This window comes from Chaetodon auriga, chromosome 17 (assembly GCF_051107435.1).
Source record: "Chaetodon auriga isolate fChaAug3 chromosome 17, fChaAug3.hap1, whole genome shotgun sequence".
NCBI lineage: Eukaryota > Metazoa > Chordata > Actinopteri > Chaetodontiformes > Chaetodontidae > Chaetodon > Chaetodon auriga.
The window spans coordinates 15,537,611-15,558,950 of record NC_135090.1 but is presented as its reverse complement, the minus strand read 5'-3'; the positions used below and the strand labels follow the sequence as shown (position 1 = coordinate 15,558,950).

At 41.9% G+C, this 21,340-nt stretch overlaps 1 protein-coding gene across 3 annotated transcripts; it reads right to left on the bottom strand.

The window, feature by feature from the left end:
- Positions 1-571: 571 nt before the first annotated feature.
- Positions 572-20,241, bottom strand: LOC143335479 (TBC1 domain family member 20). Of its 3 annotated transcripts, none has more exons than XM_076754944.1 (10): positions 20,020-20,236; positions 19,010-19,064; positions 17,720-17,850; positions 17,558-17,638; positions 16,945-17,131; positions 16,725-16,826; positions 14,549-14,690; positions 13,534-13,718; positions 12,445-12,554; positions 572-735 (listed from the first exon to the last, which is right to left on the bottom strand). In XM_076754944.1, exons 1-10 carry the CDS (start codon positions 20,087-20,089, stop codon positions 635-637), a joined length of 1,164 nt encoding a protein of 387 aa, XP_076611059.1. In that variant the 5' UTR covers positions 20,090-20,236; the 3' UTR covers positions 572-634. The 3 variants fall into 3 exon arrangements, 2 of the variants coding, with proteins under 2 accessions (XP_076611059.1, XP_076611058.1); XR_013078422.1 differs by lacking the exon at positions 572-735 and adding an exon at positions 10,196-11,236 and having other exon boundaries at positions 12,445-12,684; positions 20,020-20,241; XM_076754943.1 differs by lacking the exon at positions 572-735 and adding an exon at positions 10,196-11,236.
- Positions 20,242-21,340: the final 1,099 nt, after the last annotated feature.

Here is a 21,340-nt window from a genome sequence, read left to right as displayed (position 1 = left end):
ACGACGCACACTCAGTCACCCTGTTGGTCCTCACTGTGGTAGAAGTACACCCACAAACACCCACACAGACACACACTGAACGCTTGTTGACATTTGCCAGCTCTACACATTTTTCTGCCAGGCATTTTCAAATGAAGGACATGAGATAGATCCCTGTGACTTAAGACAGATTGATCCGTTCCCGCCATTAAACTTGTTCCACAGCCTCCGAAGATGTGCTTCTCAGCGGCGTGCACACACTTGACACAGACAGATCCAATTCGAGCGTAAAATTTACTCGCCGTCTCTTGTTAGCCTCTTCTCTGCAGCGTGCGTGCGTGTGTGTGTGTGTGTGTGTGTAAATTAGATTATGTGAGGTTGATATAAAGGATGAAGGCAGAGCAGGCCCGAACCTCTGAGAGCTAGTTTGAAAGATTAACAAGACATCACGACTTAGTTATGACACATCTTAAATTAGTCAGCGGAGAAAAGGGAAGAAACTTTTAACCAAATGCCAAACTATGAAATCAGTCAGCAAAGATCAGCTGCTGTGAAACACCACGAAACCCTGCAGATAATAACGATTTCATACCACAAACCCTCCACTTCCAAAGTGCTGTGAAGGATGACGTGAACCAAGTGTTGCTTCAACACATCAGTGAGGCTCATGTGAGTATTTCTCAGGGGAATCTGGAGGTTCAGTGTTGTGCATGAAGAGATGGATCGCACGCAGGGCGGCTGCCGACGGATGTTTTTCTAAAAAAAAGAATAAAAGCAACAATGAATTGAACCAATTGCCTATAAAGTCTGATATTCCTTATTGTGACAGAGCTCTATTGTTAAACCACACTGTTGCACTGGCTGACATGTTCCTTCGTCGCAGCTTAAAGCACAGCTGAAAATAGTCCCCATCAATGCACTCTTTCCCCAAATGTGAGTCTAGTGGAGCAGAAGTTCATGTTACTATTTTATCATGCAGTCTTAGAGAGTATTCTACGATATGAGATAACAGCCTGGTCTGGAAACTCGTCTCGACTCACAAAAAAAAAATACTCTTCCTTCCAAACAGTCAATTAGCAGTCTGTCATCAGACAGGCACAGAAAATAGAGTCTGATCCAACTCTTATTCTCCACTCAGAGGTCCAGCTCTGACTCTCTGGTAGCAGATTCAGGGTCCCGTGGAGCAGCCTGAATTAAGATTCTCAGCATTAGCTGGAGATGTAGGATGTGGCCAGAAGGGCTGTAACATGTCGCCATTGTCAGAAGGGAGAAATTGTTACGTGGAAGCTATGTGCTGTTGGATTGTTGATGTCTTTTATTGTGCAGTATGTATGATTTTATCTTCTGTGTAACTGCAGGACAGACTCCAGAGCAAAATTCCCTACAGGGGGATAAAAGTATATTTACATCTATATCAATCCATGTGGGAAAAAAATAGAGTTCCTAAAACTAAAGCTTCATATTTGAGGGCCTTTTTTCTTGTTTTTTTGTTTACATTTTCTGTAGGAACCAATGAGCTTGGGACTCCACAGACAGCATGGTTTTCCTGAAACACGATTTTTTTGGGGAGGGGGGTCCAAACATAAATGAACTGTCACATGAATATAAATGCTGTTTCTGTTATTTTTAATGTTATTTTGAGCATTTGCTGCAGAAGTATTGAATTTTTAAGTATGTTGATGTCAGTGTGGTTGGTAGAGGCCAGGGGGAGTGGAATTCAAAAGATATAATTAGAAAGTATTTATTAGTGGAAGAGATCAATAAACTGACTAAAAAGAACAACAGCTTTGGGATGACAAATACAAGCACCAGTTGCGGTGAGACATTTAAGAATTGGGTGGCACAGAGGTCCATTATCAGAGTCTCCTCAGGCTCATTTCACCACTTTCCAACTGTTCGAACAGCACGTCTAAAGGAGGACATAAAGGTCTCCAAACCCAGAGAGCGAAACTATCTCGACCTGCTCAGAGAGACACAAGACTCGACGGGGCTCTCCCTAATTCCTCCAGTGTCCATGGAAACAGAGGTGAGGTCAGCAGAGGTTGGGACCAATGGGAACCAGGGACCGAGAGGACGAGAGGTCATGTGTGAAAGGCGCAGGAGGTCAGTCCCGAGTGTCCACACAAACGCGCACAGAGAGTAATGAGTATCAGGTATTAATAGAGCTGTATGGACCAGGCCCTGTTAGGGCTAATGAGGCCCCGGGGTTATCAGAGATTCACAGTAATATACACTTTCTGTGCTGCGTTGCAGGGTGAAAGCAATATGGCACATTCAGGTTTAACAACTTTGCACTTTACACTTTGCAGAATCACACCTGCTGGATCCCTCTCATACATTTAATCCTGGTTTATTACAACTTGTCTTCACTTTTGAAACACAGCTCATTATCTTTATCGACTACAGTATTCTGATAGTTAAATATTGATACTTATACCCTAACGGTTCTTTTTTTGTTCAATCACATTTCACATCTATAGATAGGTGTGACTCTTGATGACATGGCACCTGTTTGCAGATGAAATGACAATGAAAACAGCAATAAAGCTTTCTTGAATCTCTTTCCTCTACATAATAATAGCGTTGTGCTCACCAGGTAAATTGCTTACATCAGGGAACTTAGCAACATTGCTAAAAAGTCCATTGAGCCGAGAAACACTGTCGGCCAATCAAACAGGTTTTAAAAGTACAGTTTTCTTGCACAAAGACGGATCATTGCAGAACATTTGGATTTTCTTCTTCCATCGTTTGTCGTAGACTATGCTGACTAGATCTGATCAGATTTTCTTTGCCAGAGCTACGACGATCAGTTACATTCATGGCAGGCCACCAGCTCTGTTTACAGCACAACTAATGCAAAGCCCCATGTTACCTTTCTGAAAAATGACTTCACGCATTACATTTGGGATCAACAAAGCATGGTATTAGATTGGTACTTAGTATCGGCAGATCCTTTAAGCTGAGGTATCAGAATCAGTGTTCGGGGGGAGAAAGTCAGAGCAGTGACGTCCCTGCAGATAGGAATAAAAGCCCAAACTGCACAAATAAGACACAAGTTGCAATAAACTGCAAAGGAAAATGCGCAGCCATTACCTCATGATATATTAAAAAGATTTACGGATCATTTCGCTCTCTCATCAACCTTTTTTTTTTTTTTTTACTCACAAGTCAACGTCTAAATCTAAAAGCATTGGTTCATACATCTCGTTCCCACCAGTGTTCAAGGTAACATGAGAGGTTTGAAATATTCACACAATGTCAGAGCATTTATAGCTGCACATCTACTGGTGGACCTTCACACAGTCTGTGTAGTCACCGCTGGATGTTCACACACACACACACACACACACACACACACACACACACACACACACACACACCAACTGGTACAAGGTTGGAGCTGTAAAGTCACATCAGCATGCGGGGACATGCTGCACGTGTGTTGCCTGTAAAGCACTTTGGGACATGTTCCCTGATCCATGACAGAGTGAAGGGCTGAGTGGGAGGGAGGCGGGGAAAAGAGCAGGAAAAAGGGCTGCAGACAAAGAGTGTGTGTCCGATTGGGCCTCTAGGCGGGAAAATCCAGCCTCATAAGCCATTGTTTTGGATGCAGCTTCAGTGTAATTTTAAGTAGAAGATGTCATTTTAAGTGTAATCTGAATGTGGTCAAAAGGTTCAAGTGCATCAGTGTACTGCTACTCTTTGATTTGTTGATCTGAGTGAGTAGTTGATCTGCTATGACCAAAGTGGAGCATCTATTCCAAATAAAATGCTTTGATTTGTTTAAAGCTTCTGTAATTAAGACTACTTGTGATGTGAAATAGGTAGCTCATAACTAGCAAACAGTTGCAGTTCCTCAGCCCTTCATAGTGTTTTAGCTTCTTGCAGCTCATTGCTTTGGTTCACTTTCACTGCTCTCATCAGCACTGTTTCAGGTAGCAACAGGAAGCTGTTTTCAACAATAAAAGCACTGTATGCTACATGCTCAGAACCAAACAGCGGACAGGCAAAGTTGACACGAACGCTGTAAACAGTTTGGAAACAGGTAATTATGATAAGTCTGATGACATGAACATAGGATTAAAATATTTTCTAACAGATATGCAGTGCTAAGGTCAATAATGAATCCTCACCCTCAAGCTCCCTATCCTGTCTGTTTCCTTAGAAGCAGACGCGATATTAATGTGATAAATTTCAGTTAATCAGGGCCTGGCTTTAGTGCATACCGTGATTATCCCAAATGTCACATTTCTCGAGATAATTACCATTGATTTTCATGCATTTTTTTACACATTAACATGTAGCCTATTAATTAAAGGTTTGGCACAGTTCCAGTGTTGCAAACCACAGGGACAAGATCAACTCAATCAATTCAAAAAAACACACACAAAACAGGCAACATGGAGCTTATTTTGTTTGTACAACTAAGTCCAATGAATAAATTAAAATAAAAGTCATTTTGTTACGGCTCAGCAGTGGAAGTTGAGGTGTTATTGGTGCCACTGAGGCTCTCTGAGTGCATGCGTGTGTGTGTGTGTGTGTGTGTGTGTGTATGTGTGTGTGTCACTAGGGAAAAAAACCATCAGACAGGCCCCTGGAGCAGCTGTTGTCCCCAACGTGTCCAACGTTTCACAAACACAAAGATGTGCAGTATTTTATTCTGCTTGCTCACACATACAAACAGTGTACTTTCTTTCCTAACCTCCACTCTTTTGCTTTGTGTGTTTCACTTGTGAGCGCTGAGCTTAAGCACACACACACACACACAGACACACACACACTCACACAGATTGTTGCGTGGCTTATGCAACCTCGCAGAAAGCCAGAATCATAGGTCTCATTTAGCAGCAGAGGATCAGATGTAAAAAAAAAAGAAGTCGTCAGTGCTGTTTCGCTTTGAGCAGCTACATGCAGGTTCAGAGAAAAGTGTGTGTCATCATTTAGTGTTGAAATTAGGGTTGTGACACCTCCACACAGCTCCGTGCATAAATTCAAACCCTCTCCACATCTGCTCTCAACTCCACACTCACCTCCACTACAGCTCATTAGAAGTCCTCAAGGGACCGCGCTTAAATACGTGTTCTCGAGGACCAACCCCGAACACGTCCACCAGATGTCTTCTTCTACAGTATAAATCTTTCCCTCATCTCATCCCTCGCTTCTCTTTAACCCTCGACTTTCTGCCTCACCTCATGTCTCTGATTTGCTCTCTATCTCTAGTCGTCTCCCTGGGGGTCAGACGGACAGATGCGCAGCCTTGTCCTGCACAAACACACACACGAACACTCACGCACATTTCTGACCTCATTTCTCCAAGGAGGCCAGTTTAACAGAGCCTATAAAAAGGCAACAGCTGTACAGTACAAATAGAAACAAAGGAAGACGGGGAGGTCCTTGTTTTTTCTTTCCAACTGCACAGTGGCAAAAACAGCAGTTGGGTTATTCATTCACATGCATTAAGGCTGCAAATGACTAGAATTTGCATTGTCAAAAAATAGCAAAAAAAAAAAATGGCCTGCGCACTTTTTTAGAGTTCAAGGTGATGTGCTGAAATTCTTTGTTTTGTCCGACAAACAGTCAAAAACCCGGAGATATTCAGGATCCCCTCAAGATACGTTTTAAGATGTCTGTAAAACACTGCACTTTAATGTGTTCTTGATAAGCTTTTTTCACAAAAAAAAGCTCTACTATCATGTTCAAATTTTAAAAATTACATCTACTTCTTCTCCTTCTCAGGTGAAATGGAAAAACATCTTTGCAGAGTCAAACTCTGCCCATGCATCATTCTGCACAGTGAAGCTCAAACATTCAACTGTAGAAACAAGAAGAAAAACATATTTTTGGTTGGAGGGGGACTTTCAGTTTTCTCTGATCTAAGACTAAGAAAAGGCAAGAAGCATCACATTTGAGAACCAAGCAGTACATGCAATCTTTGTTTGAAAAATAATAACTGGAATGATTAATGGGTGAGCAAAACAGCTGTCAATTAATTTTCTGTCAATCGACTAATTCAGCTTTAAAATTCAGATCTGTGAGTAAATGTGTGTCCTCACAAGCAAAGCAAGAGCTGGAAAATCTTATAAAAAAAACATGAGAAAACTCGTAAGTGGACATCAAGTTAATAGAATGAACTTTCACACTGTTTTCTTCATTTATTCATTTCTTTACTTCACAGACAAAACAGCTTCATCTCTGTCAGAACATTCCTCAGTGCGACCACAGTGTAGTGCAAGGTGCAAAGAACCTGATATGTTCAAGGACAGTTTGTACCAAATATTTAGTACCCATGATATGAGAAACATGCATTGAAATGTCCACAGTGATCGCATATACAGAGCTTACATTGTTATCTGTAAAAGCATTTGGTGTGATAAAGCCTTTTTGGAGATTTTTGGACCTGAGGGGAGGACAGAGCGGTCAGAGGAGCTCAACGCGAGCACACAGGGAGTTCAAACTCAGGCCCTTCATCACACCACAGTGAATTCATCATTTGGCATGAAATATAAGATAATTTGGTTGACAGGAAGTGTGCGGCTTTTTTTTTTTTTTTTTTTTAAATTAAAATTAAACCCAAGGAGGAGGTAGCAGTCAAACTACATCGACTTCAATTGAAAAATCAGCTATTAAAATAATCATCTTTGTGTTGATTTTCATTCAACAGCAGCAAAATGAGTATCTGTTTCCAAATGTCTGCGTCTCAAACCATGCCACACTTTTTTCACAGGCAACATAAACACTGACCGATCCCGTCAAACTATTAAAACTTCTTGGAATGAATCTTGCTTGTTCGTTTGGCAAACAGACTAAACAGCATGGATAGTAGGTGGAGTGCAAAATAGCTTCAAAATCTTTGCAGATGTGACCTGATATCAAGTGAGGAAGAAGATAATAAAATGCAGCTAAGAAGCATTGAGAAAATGTGAAATATTTAAATTACGACCAACAGAGCTAATTAATAAAATCACTGCACTACCATCAAGTGAAATTATGTATTCTCTATTTTCTTTACATTGGGTTTTTCAATACTTTTAAGGCCCTAAACCTAAAAAAAAAAAAAAAAAAAAAAAAGGTGTTCTGGGTCAACTTTAGACGTGCAATCATCTCCAGCATCCATCTTCTTTCTTTTACATCTTAGTTGGTTTCATTCAAACAAAGTAAGACGCTCCAATCATTTTTCATCTAAGGCCTCTGCCAGGCTGAGACCAGTGCAGGTGTTGGTGTAGGTGTTTGAGTGTGAATGTGAGAAGAAAAAAAAAAAAAAACAAAAAAAAAAACAAGAAGAAAAGTGTCTTGAGCACGCCAACAGCCAGGGGCAGGAATTAAATCCTCATTACGATCTGGCACCACCACCACTCTCTTCATGTAGGAGTGTGTGTGCAGGTCTTCATGGCACTAATAATACAACTGCACAGCAACGTCCTCACTTATGTCTGAAGATCACAAACCCTGGTCAAGTGATTATTTCCCTGCATATTTATGTCTTAGGCAGCTGATGAAGCATAAGCGAAATAGATTACATGCAAAACCGGCTTAAAATCAATACAGACAGTTTCATCAATAACCCGTATCCAATCAAGCACAATTACAGTCACTTGGTACGTAGAGCCAGTGATAACAGAGGTCACTTCACTGCAGAATGACAGGTTTGTGTGATAGGAGCAGGATGCACATGAACGCACCACACGACGGCGAACGTTCCTTTGCAAAGTCACTTTGTAAAGAACAGTTAAATATACATTTATTTGCTTTCTCGCCGAGAGTCAGATGAGAGGCTTCATACCAACCACAGCAACTTCCTGAAGTCTCTGCTGGTTGCCTGGCAACCTAACTGTGATTGAACTGTGGCCAAGAAACAGTCCTGCACATAACCCCCATTAAATCTACTTTTTGGTTTTGTAGGGGGATTAAAAAAAGATATGTGTTAATTAGTGAACTTTAGGGGCGTTGGGAGGCAGATTTTGTTGCCTCATTTTCAGCCTTCATGCTAAGATAAGCTAAGCTAAGCTAAGCTAAGCTAAGCTAAGCGGCTGCTGGTGGTAGCATGCAGACATAAGAGTGGTATCTATCCCCAGCTCTCAGCATGACAGCAATTATTTTCAAAGATGTAAAGCTGGATCACCTTTGACCCTCAGACTAGTGATAATTACAAACCATAACAGTAATTTTTACTGTCCCATGTGTTCATTTTAAATACACATTCATACAACCCAGTTCAATGCTTAACCATTAAATAAATAGCCAATCAGATTGTTGCTGTTAAAATAAATAATATATTGATGCACCTTGAGCGCCAAAACAAAAATACATAAAAAACAGAAGATGCCCAGACAATTAAAAGAAAACTGACTTGTGATTAAAATTGTTCACACTCACTCACTCACTCACTCACTCACTCACTCACTCACTCACTCACTCACTCACTCACTCACTCACTCACTCACTCACTCACAAATTCAATGATGTTTTACAGGACACATGACTGGCAATGGGAACACACAGCAGCTGACTAGATGTCTGAATCCTAACTGGCTTGCCCAGTCGACTACCTGAGTTGCAGGCCATTGATTTACTGATTGACTGATTATAACCAATCAATATCACAGCAATTTGTATTTTCTGAAGAATGCCTCAACTAACTACTTAATGAAGTGATCGATTGATTAACCGCCTCTGCGATCCTTAGATCGCCCCGAGGCTGTAAAATGTGACTTTGTGGAGAACTTTAGACCAGATTTACTGCTGCGTTTCCGTACGCAACACAAACCAGTTGAACTACGACTAAAATCAACAGTGTAAACGTCAAATCCAGCGGTGCAAAAATGTGACACATTCACTACAGATCTGATGATGGGGGGGGGGGGGGGCTGTTGTGACTCCAGTGAAGTTGTGTTAACACATGCAGCAGCTTGGCTACATGCTAGTAAAAGCTGATAAATGTTTCAGAATATGAGTCAACAACCGGAGCATGCATTGCACTGCCCCATGTTCTGTATATGTGTACGTAGCTCAGGTGGAAACAGCTTGTATTATTAATCTTCACTTTTCCGGTTATGAAACTCTGATTATGTTCACGGCCAAACAAACACTTTGGTTGAGTAACATATAAAGTGTGTGTGGTGCCTTTTGAGATGAGGCAGATCTTTAGAGCTAAAATCCTCTTTTAAGTGACTTTCCTGTATGAAACACTGAAGAGAAATATGATGTTGAAGAAGAACCGAGTACATGTACTGTAGGTCTGTTGACGGCTGTTCAGGGCGGATGTTGGCGCAAACCTACTAAATATTTTAAGAATGTAAAAGTACTGGTGTCTTCCCCGTATTCATTCAGCAGTGGTGGGCAACAACAGACAGAAAACTGCTCTACAAAATATAAAAATAACATATTAAAAAAATATGGATTTCAATACCTCCTGCAAAATGCATCTGCAAAAGGCCCGATGCATGCATTGAGTGCCGCCGGCGAGCCGTGAGTAAGGGTCACATTTTGGGGCAGCAACAGCTTTTTTTGTGTGTGCCAAACTCTAGTTACTGTGAATGTAACACCTGGAGAAAAGCAATTAATACCAGTGGCTCCCAGGCAAAATCTCTTCCTCCATCTTCCCCATTTCTCTCCCGCTCTGCTTCTTTGCTCATAAGTGGAAGCTTTCAGCAGAAAACACCGCTCTTTAATAATTTGTATTCATGCGTCATCGTTGCTGGCTACGGGCACTTTTGGCTCTCAGACATGGCTGCTGATCCAACGAGCGCATTAAAATCCACCATCACCAGAAATGCAACGAAACAAGCATGACAGTCTAAGAGAGTTATCAGCAAAATAATCAGCTGACAGGAAGCACAGAGACATGTGTAAAATGCTACACCAACGGTGACGCGTCAGCAACCGCCTGAAGAGACACAATGTCCCCCATACATGGATGGATTATGAGACAATGGGCACGAACATGCGAGAGCCTCCACCCTCTCTACATAGGAGCAAGAGCCCCAGACTCCAAGAGACACAAGACGACTACACACTGTAGGTTCACACCTCTTTGTAGCCTCTTTAAGTCTCTTTGCTGTCATTTTGCATCTCTCTGTAGTTGTTTTGTGACCTTTCGTGGTGGTTTTGTGGGTCTTTCTGGTGATATTTTGTCTCCCTTTGTAGTAATTTAGCATCTTTTTGTAGTCACTTTGCAGCCCTGTAAGGTCATTTAATGTTTCTTTTTTTTTTTTTTTTTAAGTCTCTTTGTAGTCGTTTTCTGTCATATTAATGGTTTGATTCCATTTGTGGTAGTTTTGCATCTCTTTGTAGTCATTTTGTCTCTTTGTAGTTGGTTTATGCCCCTTTGTGGTTGTTCTACATTTTTCTCTGGTCGTTTTATGACCTCTGTTGTCATTTTGCATCTCTTTGTAGTCGTTCTGTGCCTCTTCGTAGTCACTTTGTGTCTCTTTGTGTGTTTTGTCATCATTTTGTGTCTCTTTTTTAAAAAGAAATGTTACCAGTCGTTTCACACAGAGGCTCTGTTCCACGGCCCCAAGTGTTGTTTCTCTTTGTAGTCGTCTTGTGTCTCCTTGTAGCCATTTTTTGTGTCTTTATGGTGATTTTGTGTCTTTTTGTGTGCCTTGTGGTCATTTTGCTTCTCTTTGGGTCATTTGATTGACTTTTCAAAAAGGAGTATTTACCAGTCACTTCACAGAGAGGCTCTGGTCCAGGCCCCAAAGCATTGTTTTTGAAAAGTCAATCAAATGACAGTTCCGTTATCCATCCATGTTGACATGTGGTATGAGGTCTGGGATGCTCAGAAACGTACAACACACATATGCCACACACACACACACACACACAGACACACACATCCTGAGGCTGGCAAGTGGCTAACATATGTTCATTGTGGTTGAGTAGCAACAACCTGTTTGGCACCAAGATAAATGACCTCCTCCTGCTTTTCTACAACGCTTCGTCTCAGCAGGAGAGATGAGCTTCAAGTCTTCAAGATCTTTGTTTATGTATGTATTGTATGTTTGTTTATAGTTAATCCGTCTGAAGAGCAGATGTGTGTCTGCTGTCACCATGTGTCAGTGTGTGCGCCCGGTCTAAACCCCACCGCCACATCAGAACAGTTGTAGTAACACCTCGGGTCCCCAGTCCATAGCTGTCTGAGCCACAGCGAACACAGCCGCCCCGAGCGTAGCCGACAGCCCCCACACTGCCATCTTCACCATCCTGTTCCCCTTCCCCCACAGCTGGCCTCGGTCCCGGGGCAAAGCTGCTTCCAGGCCTGAGCGTCGAGAGGATGCGAGCACAGAACAAGGAGGAGGGGTCAGAGTGTGAGGAGCAGAGACATGGAGGGGCCAAGAGGATTCAAAATGCTGGAAGCTGAACCAAAGGAGGATCAAGCTGCATTTTGTTACTGAGATTGAAAATAAAAAAGGGGTCAAGGGATGTCAACACACCAGGAGTAGAGCCAAGGAGGGGTCAAAAACAATAACACACAACTATGAATTAAGTATTAAACAGCCAACCCTGCTCCATGATCGGTGCGAAGCAGCACTCTCACTTTAATGCACGAGAGGCCAAAATAGTTAGAAACTCCACTTAAAGTTTAATCTGTCCATTAGGTACAATGAGGCAAATATAATGCAGGCTGAGACGAGCCCTGTGATAAACGCCATCATGATGTTCAGGTTTTGTTGAAGTTTTGACTCAACTTTACGGTCATGGAGGCACACGTTTATGTTACTGTTAATTGTAATGAGACATACTGAGGGTTGTTCATATATATGTATAAATGCAGCTCATAAGTAGTATCAGAATGCAAAACTTAAGGATTATAACAAACTACAGTCAACAGCCAATATTTATCACTTGTTTAGCGTTTAGACACGCTCCCGCTCATTGTCTGCCACGGTGAAATGAGGGGCTGCTCTGGATCGGCCCTCTTTCTGTCCATTATGCACTTGGATCTTTGATGCTGCTAATTGAATTTTGATTAAACTACGTGGAATGATGTGCATCAATTTTAATATTGCACTGTTTGCCCTGAGGGGAATGTTACAGCATATTTTTGATTGCCTGTACATCACAGACAATATGTCAGACGCCACTGATCAGATTTACGCAAAACCTACGGGACTAAAGCATCTCTTTGTTCTGTTCTGGCATATTTAAATTCGCACTTGATTGGTCTGATGGGGGTACTACATCATTTGTTTACTTGTTATTGATTGGCCCGAAGGGGGGGCAGTATTTGTGGGGGATGACAGATTTATTGTTGCCTTGTTTTGAAGAGTTATGTTCTGTGGATCCATCAAATGATTTTGATGGTTGTTCTTATCTCACAGTCAATATTCATTTTTACCCCCAGCTTTAAAGGGTATCCAGCAAGAATTAACTTTTACTTCACTCAACTCCACGTGCGTCTGTGCTGTCTGTGTGTGTGGAGTCCTTCTTCAGAGTCAGTAATGAGATTATAGTTACTATTTTTACCGTGTCTGGAGGTGGTGGAGCCATGGGCCTTGGTGAGGCGTTGGAGAACAGAGTCGGGTCTCTGGTGGAGGGTGGAGAGCTGAAATGCCTGGAAGGTGCTGATGGACAGACTAGGGAAAGAAAACAGAGGAAAAGAAGAATGACAAAAAAGGGAGAGGGAGTTAGTTGGTGATGGAGAACAGTCAGGTGTACGGTGCAGGGTGGACAGCTGGAATGACATGAAGAGATGCCAGGGACAAGCTGATGGAAAAAGACAGGTGAGGGAAAAAGTGAGATAGAGTTTGAGCGATCTACCAACTCAGTAGCTCCTCTATATAGGACGATATGGGAGTAATGCATTATGGAACATAAGTATCTTTCATTATCAGTCGGTCAAGGCTTTGCGTCAGTGATGTCACTTCCTCTCCTGAACGATGTCTGTAAGACTTAGACTGAAGGACACTGACAAAAAAAACTGATGGAGAGGCTTCGGATACGGAGGGAGAAAGTGAAGCCGTGTGTCTAATGTTTCCTCCTCACTAATAAAAAATGTGGAGAAATGGTCACACGCATGGTTACACACACACACACACACACACACACACACACACACACACACACACACACACAGGCCTGTGTGTGTGTCAGCGGCACCACTGAGTCTGGATATGTTTTTAGAGCATCCCCTGTTGGTGACTGAAGGAATTACAGCTCACTGCCAACCATCGACATAAACCACCTGAAACATTTTTTTGAGGTAAACTTTTGGAGAAAGGTTGTGTGTTTTCATGAAATTACTGAGCACAAAAAGTGAAGATGCAGCAGAAATTAGTAAAGTCACTGACAGAGCACTGACAGGCAACAATTTTATTAAACTGATTAAGTCATATATCAAGCAAAGAATGACAAACATTCACTGTTTCCAGCTTCTTAAATGTGACCACTTACAGATTTTGTATAAACATCATCAAAAATCCTTGTACTCATTTAAACTCACTGAGTAAACTGGTTCTTAAACCTCAGATGAGCACCGATCTCTAATGTGTTGATTTTACAGCATTAACATTATTTTCACTGTTAACCATTTAGTTTCTACTGTTGTGCCCTCACCTCTTGCGTGACTGCAGTGCTGCCCGCTTGGCCAGTAGAGATGGAGGGTACTGGTCGAACAGGTCCTGGGCCTGGCCAATCAGGACTTCGTATGGAAGATCCTGGGGGATGCGGGAGAGGAGGTGGTGGACCATGGCCATGTCACACTCTGTCTGCTTCACCTCCTTCTCTCTGTGCAACACAATCTGAGGAGGAGAGGAGGGGTTAAACGTCTGAGCACTTGAAGCTGTGCACTGGGACTAACCGTAAGATTCCTCACACTGTACACTCTGTAGTTTGGGCGACACTAGTGAGGCAGAATGAGAGCTTAACAGTGAAGCAGGCAGATGAAGAGTTAAACCCCCGCCCCATGCTGTGCACTGTACTCAGCCTTGGAGGAAACATGAACTACATTCTGCTTTGTTGTTTCACACACTTCAAACAGAACTCTCCGTCTGCGCACATGCACGCATGCACACACACACACAAACACACACATCCTCAACTGCAAATGAGCAAAATGGGCACAATCGTACAAACTAATCAAGATGAAATAATAAACCCTTCAGTTAAAAAAATGGTCTCTTCACACTCATCTAAACACACGGACACATGTACACACACATACATGTTCACATTTCTACCAAAACATCTGGTGTGAGCATCCAGAGGAACAGGTTTCAGAGAGGAACAAGTGAATAAAAGAAATCACAAATCTAAAAACGCTTCTTCTTTGTAATCTGTTTCTCTCTCCTTCACAGTCCTGTCATTCTCTTTCTTCATGCAGTCCTCATCCTTTTCCCTCTCCTTCCCCTTTTATCTCTCCCTCTGTCCCTCCTTTTCTCTGTACCCCTCTTTCACTCTCTCCCTCTCTCGTCTGTTCATTAGGAGGTATCTAATTAACTAGTCCAGTGACTTCACAGCACTCGGCTTCACTGTGTGCATGAGTATGTGAGTGTTCCCTCATGTTGGAGCGTCCTGGATTACTGACAAAACAGAGTCACTGCCTCGTGCTCATTTCCTGTTGGCTTCTTACCGTAGCGGCGAGGTAGATGGGCATCAGTGGGTGAGAGGCCAGGAAGAAGTCATAGAGTCTCAGGGTGTGTTTGAACTCTGACAGCACATGGCCAAACCAGGTGATGAGCCAGGACAGCGCAAAGATGGTTCCCACCTCCGCTCTAAAAGAAAAGAGATGTAAACAGGCACAACATCAAAATGTAGAAGTTCAGAATTAATAGAAATGCAATTATAAACTCACAGATTAAATTTCTAGCAGGAATAATATGAAATATATGGGCAGATTATACTGTTTTTCTCTCTTCGGGGCAGCTTGTGGTTTCAGTTCATTGCAGTTTGGTCATCACATCACAATCCATCACTTAGAGCAAGTCTCTACAAGTTGATTTTCATACTGTGTCGAAACGAATGAAAACCAGTGGCTGGAAGGCAGGAAATCATTTTGAAAACTAATGGTACGCCAAGTGGTGGCAAGTGGTGTGCGGCACTGTTAAATATAAGCAATCCTTAGTCAGTGGAATACAAACCTGAAAAATGGACTGGTATGATCCGATGAACATTAACCAAAAAAAAAAAAACACTTCAGTGAAGTTAGAGCACTCACGAGGGACAGAATTTAAAAAAAATAATGGCCAAAGCAGATTTTTAATCCCGAGTACGATTCAGGCTCCACATTCACTGGGTGCAACGATTCCTCTTGACAGTGTGTATTATCTACCAGAAACTACATCTTTAAAAAGGTCTGCAACACCAGTTTTGCCTTAATCTTGGTCTCAAAGCTGAGCCTAATGACATAACAGGGATCATGTTCTCAGACCTTACAAAGCTCCTGCAGAAGCACAGGCGACATCATGCAACTGTTCCTTGGCTTAACCGAAGGGCCATGAAATATCAGTGTTGCAAGAGTTTCTCATGAATTCACCAGTTTCTAAAGAAAAATGCATTTTACCTTCACGTGCTGTTTATAACCCTCTGATGCTCTCCTCTGTCTATCTTTGTCATGCGCAGACATAAATATGCAGTTATTTTTGACTCAGGCAAATTGGATACTCTTAGAGGTTGTTGATAAATATTGGATAGGAACGTTCACGAAGGAAGAAGGATGGGTACAAGAGGAAGGGAGAGACAAGCGAGAGGAAGTCGGTGGGAGCGATGATGGATGGGAGAAAAGAGGGAGCAAAGGGCAGCGAGCATGATATGTGATGAGAGGGACGTAAAAGAGAGAAGGAAAATAAAGGAGGAAAAAAGAAGTGGGAGCAGGAGAGAAGGGAAAGAAGAAAGGAAGCAGCGATAAGAAGGAAGGTTAGAGGACATGGAAGTGCTCAAAAAAAAAAAAAAAAAACTGCGTTCCTAACTTTGAGGAGGGGTGTTGTTTATCCTGACGTTTTTCTGCAAGTGCAATGTCTGGTTTTTTGGTGCTTCTTGTGTTTGTGTGAGCTCGTATGTGAGTAGACGGGTAATTTGCAAACATGGAGGTTGCCAGCACAGCATCAATTATGAACAGGCAACAAGACAGCAGAGGTGCTGTAGATGCAGCCGCGTACGCACGTACCCACGCACGCACACACGCACGCATTAAAATACCTTTGAGGACAATCCCCAGTTCTCACTATACAGCCAAACATTAACCTTCAGTAGCTGGTTGCATTTTAACGTGTTTTTTTTTTGTTGTTGTTGTTGTTTCAATAAACTGCAAAAAGATCATGAATCATTTTTTGGCTAATTACATCTCACAAATAAAGGTGAATGCTGTGCACACCTTGGTGGGACAGAAAAGCCTCTGAAACAGCTGTTGGACCATCTGACACCAGAACTCCCCGATGAGACCGCTACTGATGCATTTTCAATTCAAAGACAAAACATCCCACTCTTTGTCACCCGGTGAAGCTCACAGGTGGAAATCAACACTTTGATGCCCTCTAGTGGTTACCACTTACACTGCATTATGTCCAAAGGGTTTTACGATGACTACACTGAAATTTGGGAGGACCAAGAGTTCGATGTCATCAAAAATCGGAAGTCTATCCTCTCCAACAAACCGCTCAACGTGCAGTCAGTGCAACAGTACACGGCTTATGGATTTTTTTGCTTTGAGGGGTGAGACATAAGTAAGTGCTAGCATCCACTGGGCAACAACAGCATGTTTGAAAGCTGTGTGTGTGTGTGTGTGTGTGTGTGTGTGTGTGTGTGTATACCTGATCATGAAGTCATGTAGTTCTGTGTCGACCTGTTCCAATATAGGCATCAGGTAGTTTAAAATGTGCTTAGTGCTGTCCATGGTAGGATCCATGAAATCCCTACAGACAGAGAAGACAAACAGAGGTTTTAATAAATATTACTGCGAAATAATTTGGAACATATTCGGGAGTTTAAGCTGATGAAAATGCCAAAATAAACGGATATATTTAATACAACCTGAGATGGTAATTGGACAGTGTTTCCAGCATGGCGATGGCCATCCGCTCCCCAACTACCAGCAGCAGGGACACAGCCACATCATGGTAGCCTTGGTAGTAATGGAGCTGAGGGTTGCGTTTCAAAACCACGAGTATGATGTCAATCAGCTTCTCCTGAAGCACGGCTCTCTCTGTGGCTGGCATACCTGAAGGAGAGCCGAGGAACAGCACATTCAAGTGCATGCAGTCGTGTTACACAGGCAACGCTCAAACTTTTCATGCACCTTTATCAGATCAAATTCTGCATGTGAGTTAGTTTTTCTGTGTTTTTCATTTGCTACTTGTCCCTGTCAGAAAAGTTTAGTCAACACCACAATTCACTGGGACTGAACTGACAGCGTCACAGTTAGATAAGACACACTTTGCTTTCCCAACTTTGTGATTCTGGTTGACAACACAGGTGTTTTGTGACATAAGAATCTTCCCTGGTGCAGCTTTTACTCAGTTCATTAATTATTAAACCTTGACAGATATCCGCATGTTGCCGCAAGTACATGGGTACAGTTTGATAAATGGCTGCTATCTTTAGAGATAACACACTCACACACACACACACACACACACACACACACCTTTAGGGAACCGCTTCATGGACCTTCTGACATCCAGGACTACCTGGTTGTAGTCCTTGTGGTTCTTCCTCACATCTCGACCTACAACAGAAGACATTTTGTTAATATTATTGCTTTAACTATGATATTACCAGTTAATATTAATATCAAACAACCACCAACCAGGTTTATGTGGTAGCTCGTACACGTTGATGTTCAGCAGTTTAGGCCAGACTCTCCTCCTCAGCTCATAAGTGAGCAGTCCTCCCTTACTGGCTGCAGCTCCCCTCAGGGTCTCAATGTCCACTGGATCACTGCACATTCAAAATGTAAGAATTGGACACCGTTCAGTGTGATGCAGTGATGTGAAGCAGTTCTAAAAATTATTTTCTCAATTCAAGTGAAAATAGCCTTTAAATCACATCAGCTGTGTCCTTTACACGTGAACTTAGAAATAAAGTGACATTTTAAAATGGATGTTTATCTTAAAACTTGCCAACAAACAAGACAGGAACCATTGTCTACATTCAAGATTTTACAATAAACTAGAAAGAGCTACATAACAATCTCAGTGTCATTTAATTTACTTTGCCACACAATTTCACCCCTTCGAGACACAGTCTGAAAGGATTTTATGAACCCTCAAGATGGTGAAATTCCATTCATCTGTCAATTGTTTTGTCCACTGCTTGACTGTCTGACGCTGTGGCAGCATGATGCGCATCCACGTGTCAGAGATGAACGGACAAAGAAAGCAGTTGTTTAGCTCGTGTGCAATTAAACCTGAATTCACGACAGCAGCCCGCTCCATTCTGCATGAGTTTTCATGCGACGCTATTTCCCCATCAAGTCCCACACGCCTCCTGACACTAATGTCTTCATGATCCTCGTCACACTATTCCTCTGGGCACATGAGAGTAATCTTCATGTGTGAAATTAGCTTAGCACAGAGGGATGAAGGTCAGTGTCTTTGGATAAATGCATAACATCTAATTGCGGAACAGTGAACATCAGAGGGAGGCACATTCCCACGTGGGAGGACATATCTCACCGCCGGCTGCATTTTGTACAGTGGAAATTGTCAAACTTTTTTAGATTTCTAGAAATACAGGCACATACAGGGAACCTTAACACCCTGTGTCTTGTATTTACTCAGTGTTATAGTGTTTAAAGACAGCTTTTTCTTCCTATTGTAGTTCAATACTGATTCTCAGCCATTCTTCCACAAAAATCGGAGGGTCTCATTAGCAGAAAGATAGCTAATTTGTTGCAGCTTCAGATGAGGAATCCTTTAAATGAACATAACAACAATCCAGAAGGTGTTTTGACTGAACGTGACCAACTCCCCAGAGGGAAAGTGAAAATATCTTAAAAACAGCTCAAATCAATATGTCCTCCGGGATGCCATGCAGGGCAGAGGAAAGAGTAAGAATCCTTAACGAGCAAACTGCAAGTGATAATTAGCATTTTAACCTGATCAAAGCCCGATTAATCTCAGCAAACTTCTGTTTCCTCCCGCAGTCGGATTCTGTAAAAGAGGGACAGAGAAACACAGGGTGAGAGAGGGAGGGTGTGGGGAGAAGGTGAGACAGAGGAAGAAAGAAATATTTGAGGAATGAAAGACACAGACAGTGATAAAACGAGGGGTAAACAGAGAAAAAGACACGCAACAAGAGACGTTGGGAAGGAGAGAAAGGGGAGAGAGGACAGGATAATGATGGGGGGACGGGGACAGATGTGAGTAAAGAACATGCAACACAAATAACTTACACACAATTCAATCATGATAGTTTTTTGTTTTGTTATATGTGAACTCTGAAGTGTCGCTGATTTTTTATTTAAATTTGGAGCATGGACATGATTTGCACAGACAGACAGAAAAGATTTGATTTCCTCACTGAATCTCTTTTTACTAACTTATTTAGTGTCTTTTGTGCAAACAGAGCCATGACTGATCACAGTGAGTCAGAAATATGACCATAGTTATGTCAAATTCAGAACAGGCTGCGAGTGTTTGAATGGCTTAAAGGCTAGTTGTTGAGCGATGGTGGCAGTTTGGGTTTTGTTGTTAAAGTGAATAAAATCATGTCCACCTTCCTGTCTGGCGACCAGCTGCAGCTCTACAAATTGGCTGACAGGCTGCCACGCAAGCACTCCTGTCAGATCAGTAGTTTGACAAAAATGTAAAGAAATAGACAAACGGCTGTTGACAACGAGTCAGGAAAACAGCAAACAACTGACGATTAGTGCGCCAACGTAGTTTGTGTCAGCTGCCTGCTAATGGTATTAAGTTGACTGGCATTTCGCCACACAGACTGGACTGGTCGTCTGTCTGTCTGTCTGTAGGCTACACGTGTAGCACGTAAGTGGATATACAGGCTTGTTTTAATGGAATAACTAGCTTTGTGTTGCTGGTCTGTATTTCTGTCGAGTGTAGCTTTACGTTTATTAAACACTACCTAGCTATCTATCGGTCAAGTTACCTCTATAGACGGATCCATTTCCATTCACTCCAACTCCTTCGTTTGGTTTCTTCCTCTTCAGCCTTTTCATCCCCTTTAAAAACCGACTAACGACTGACGAAGTTTGTATTGTGCCATAGGCAAAATAACAAATAAAAAATGTTTCTCTAAACGAGTAAAAACACTGATAATATTTAGATGTGCGTGGACACTTCTCAACAGCTGTCCCTGAAAGAATCAACCTACCGTGAGATCACCGAGCTATGCTCTAATTGGGCGAAGAGGACACGTGATACCTTGCACGAATTCGATTGGCTTGTCTTCAACTCGTACCGCAAGGTGCCTTTACTGTAGTTTTGTAGTTCTGATTTTTCAGCGCAATCGTGCAGTGTTCTTTTTTCATGTAATAAAATATTCACTGAATTGAAATGTCGTTAGTGACAAAATCACAATCGCAAAATGTTTACACCCTCTCCACATGGGGACAACAACGTGAAGTATAGCAGCTGTTAGAATATTATTACAGACAACATGTTACTGATAATATGTTTATATAATAATATAGGCAATGGTCTGTGTCCGCGGCCTACAAAGTGTAACTGTGTGTTGTGTGCATTTTTCATTCTTTTTCTGACTTCTGGGTGTAAATGCTAAAATGTATACTCATAACAACGAGGAAAGAAAGTAACACTGATATTGAGCACTTACAGAATCCTACATGTGGTACAAAACAAAACCATTATACCAGTCGATTGATATAATATTCTTTAATACATTTGGTTTTTTTTTTATTTATCATTAACTTCAGTCTGTTAGAACTGATTAAATGGCAATGGTGGGATTATAAGGCCACCTTGTTCATAAATAATAGGGAAAATCCAAGCTCTGAATGCCACTGACGCTGTAGACAGTCGTTTTAGGACATAGCCTAAAGTACAGACGCAGTAAACAATACCAGATGTGTATTGTACAGGGTCATTTTAGGACATAGTCCCCAGGTACACCAGGGCGCGTGATGCCCTGAGTTTTGCCTCTAAGGTCACACTTGGTTGTAGTGGCAAATCCGACACCCAGCTATGGCCTTGACCCAGTCACTGATTTGTGGAGTTTGTGCTGGGGGTAATGCTGTCTGAGAGGCTGACCTCAGGGTAATGTACACTGTTAAAACTCCACCACACTTCACTTAGGTGAATGAATGATACAACAAATAATAGATCAATAAACCATTGATACATACACATAAAATAGGTATATTTTCCCCTTTTTAGCCTGTCATTATGGGAATTGGAGTTGTTGAAGATTAATATAATTCTGTATTTTGCTTTTTATATCCTTCTATATC

Coding starts and splice junctions, on each gene's coding strand:
- LOC143335479 (XM_076754943.1), bottom strand. CDS start 20,089: ATGAAAAGGCTGAAGAGGAAGAAACCAAACGAAGGAGTTGGAGTGAAT. Junction 16,827..16,944: donor CTGTCCAATTACCATCTCAG/GTTGTATTAAAT, acceptor CTCTGTCTGTAG/GGATTTCATGGATCCTACCA. Junction 14,691..16,724: donor CTACATGACTTCATGATCAG/GTATACACACAC, acceptor CTTTTCTTTTAG/AGCGGAGGTGGGAACCATCT.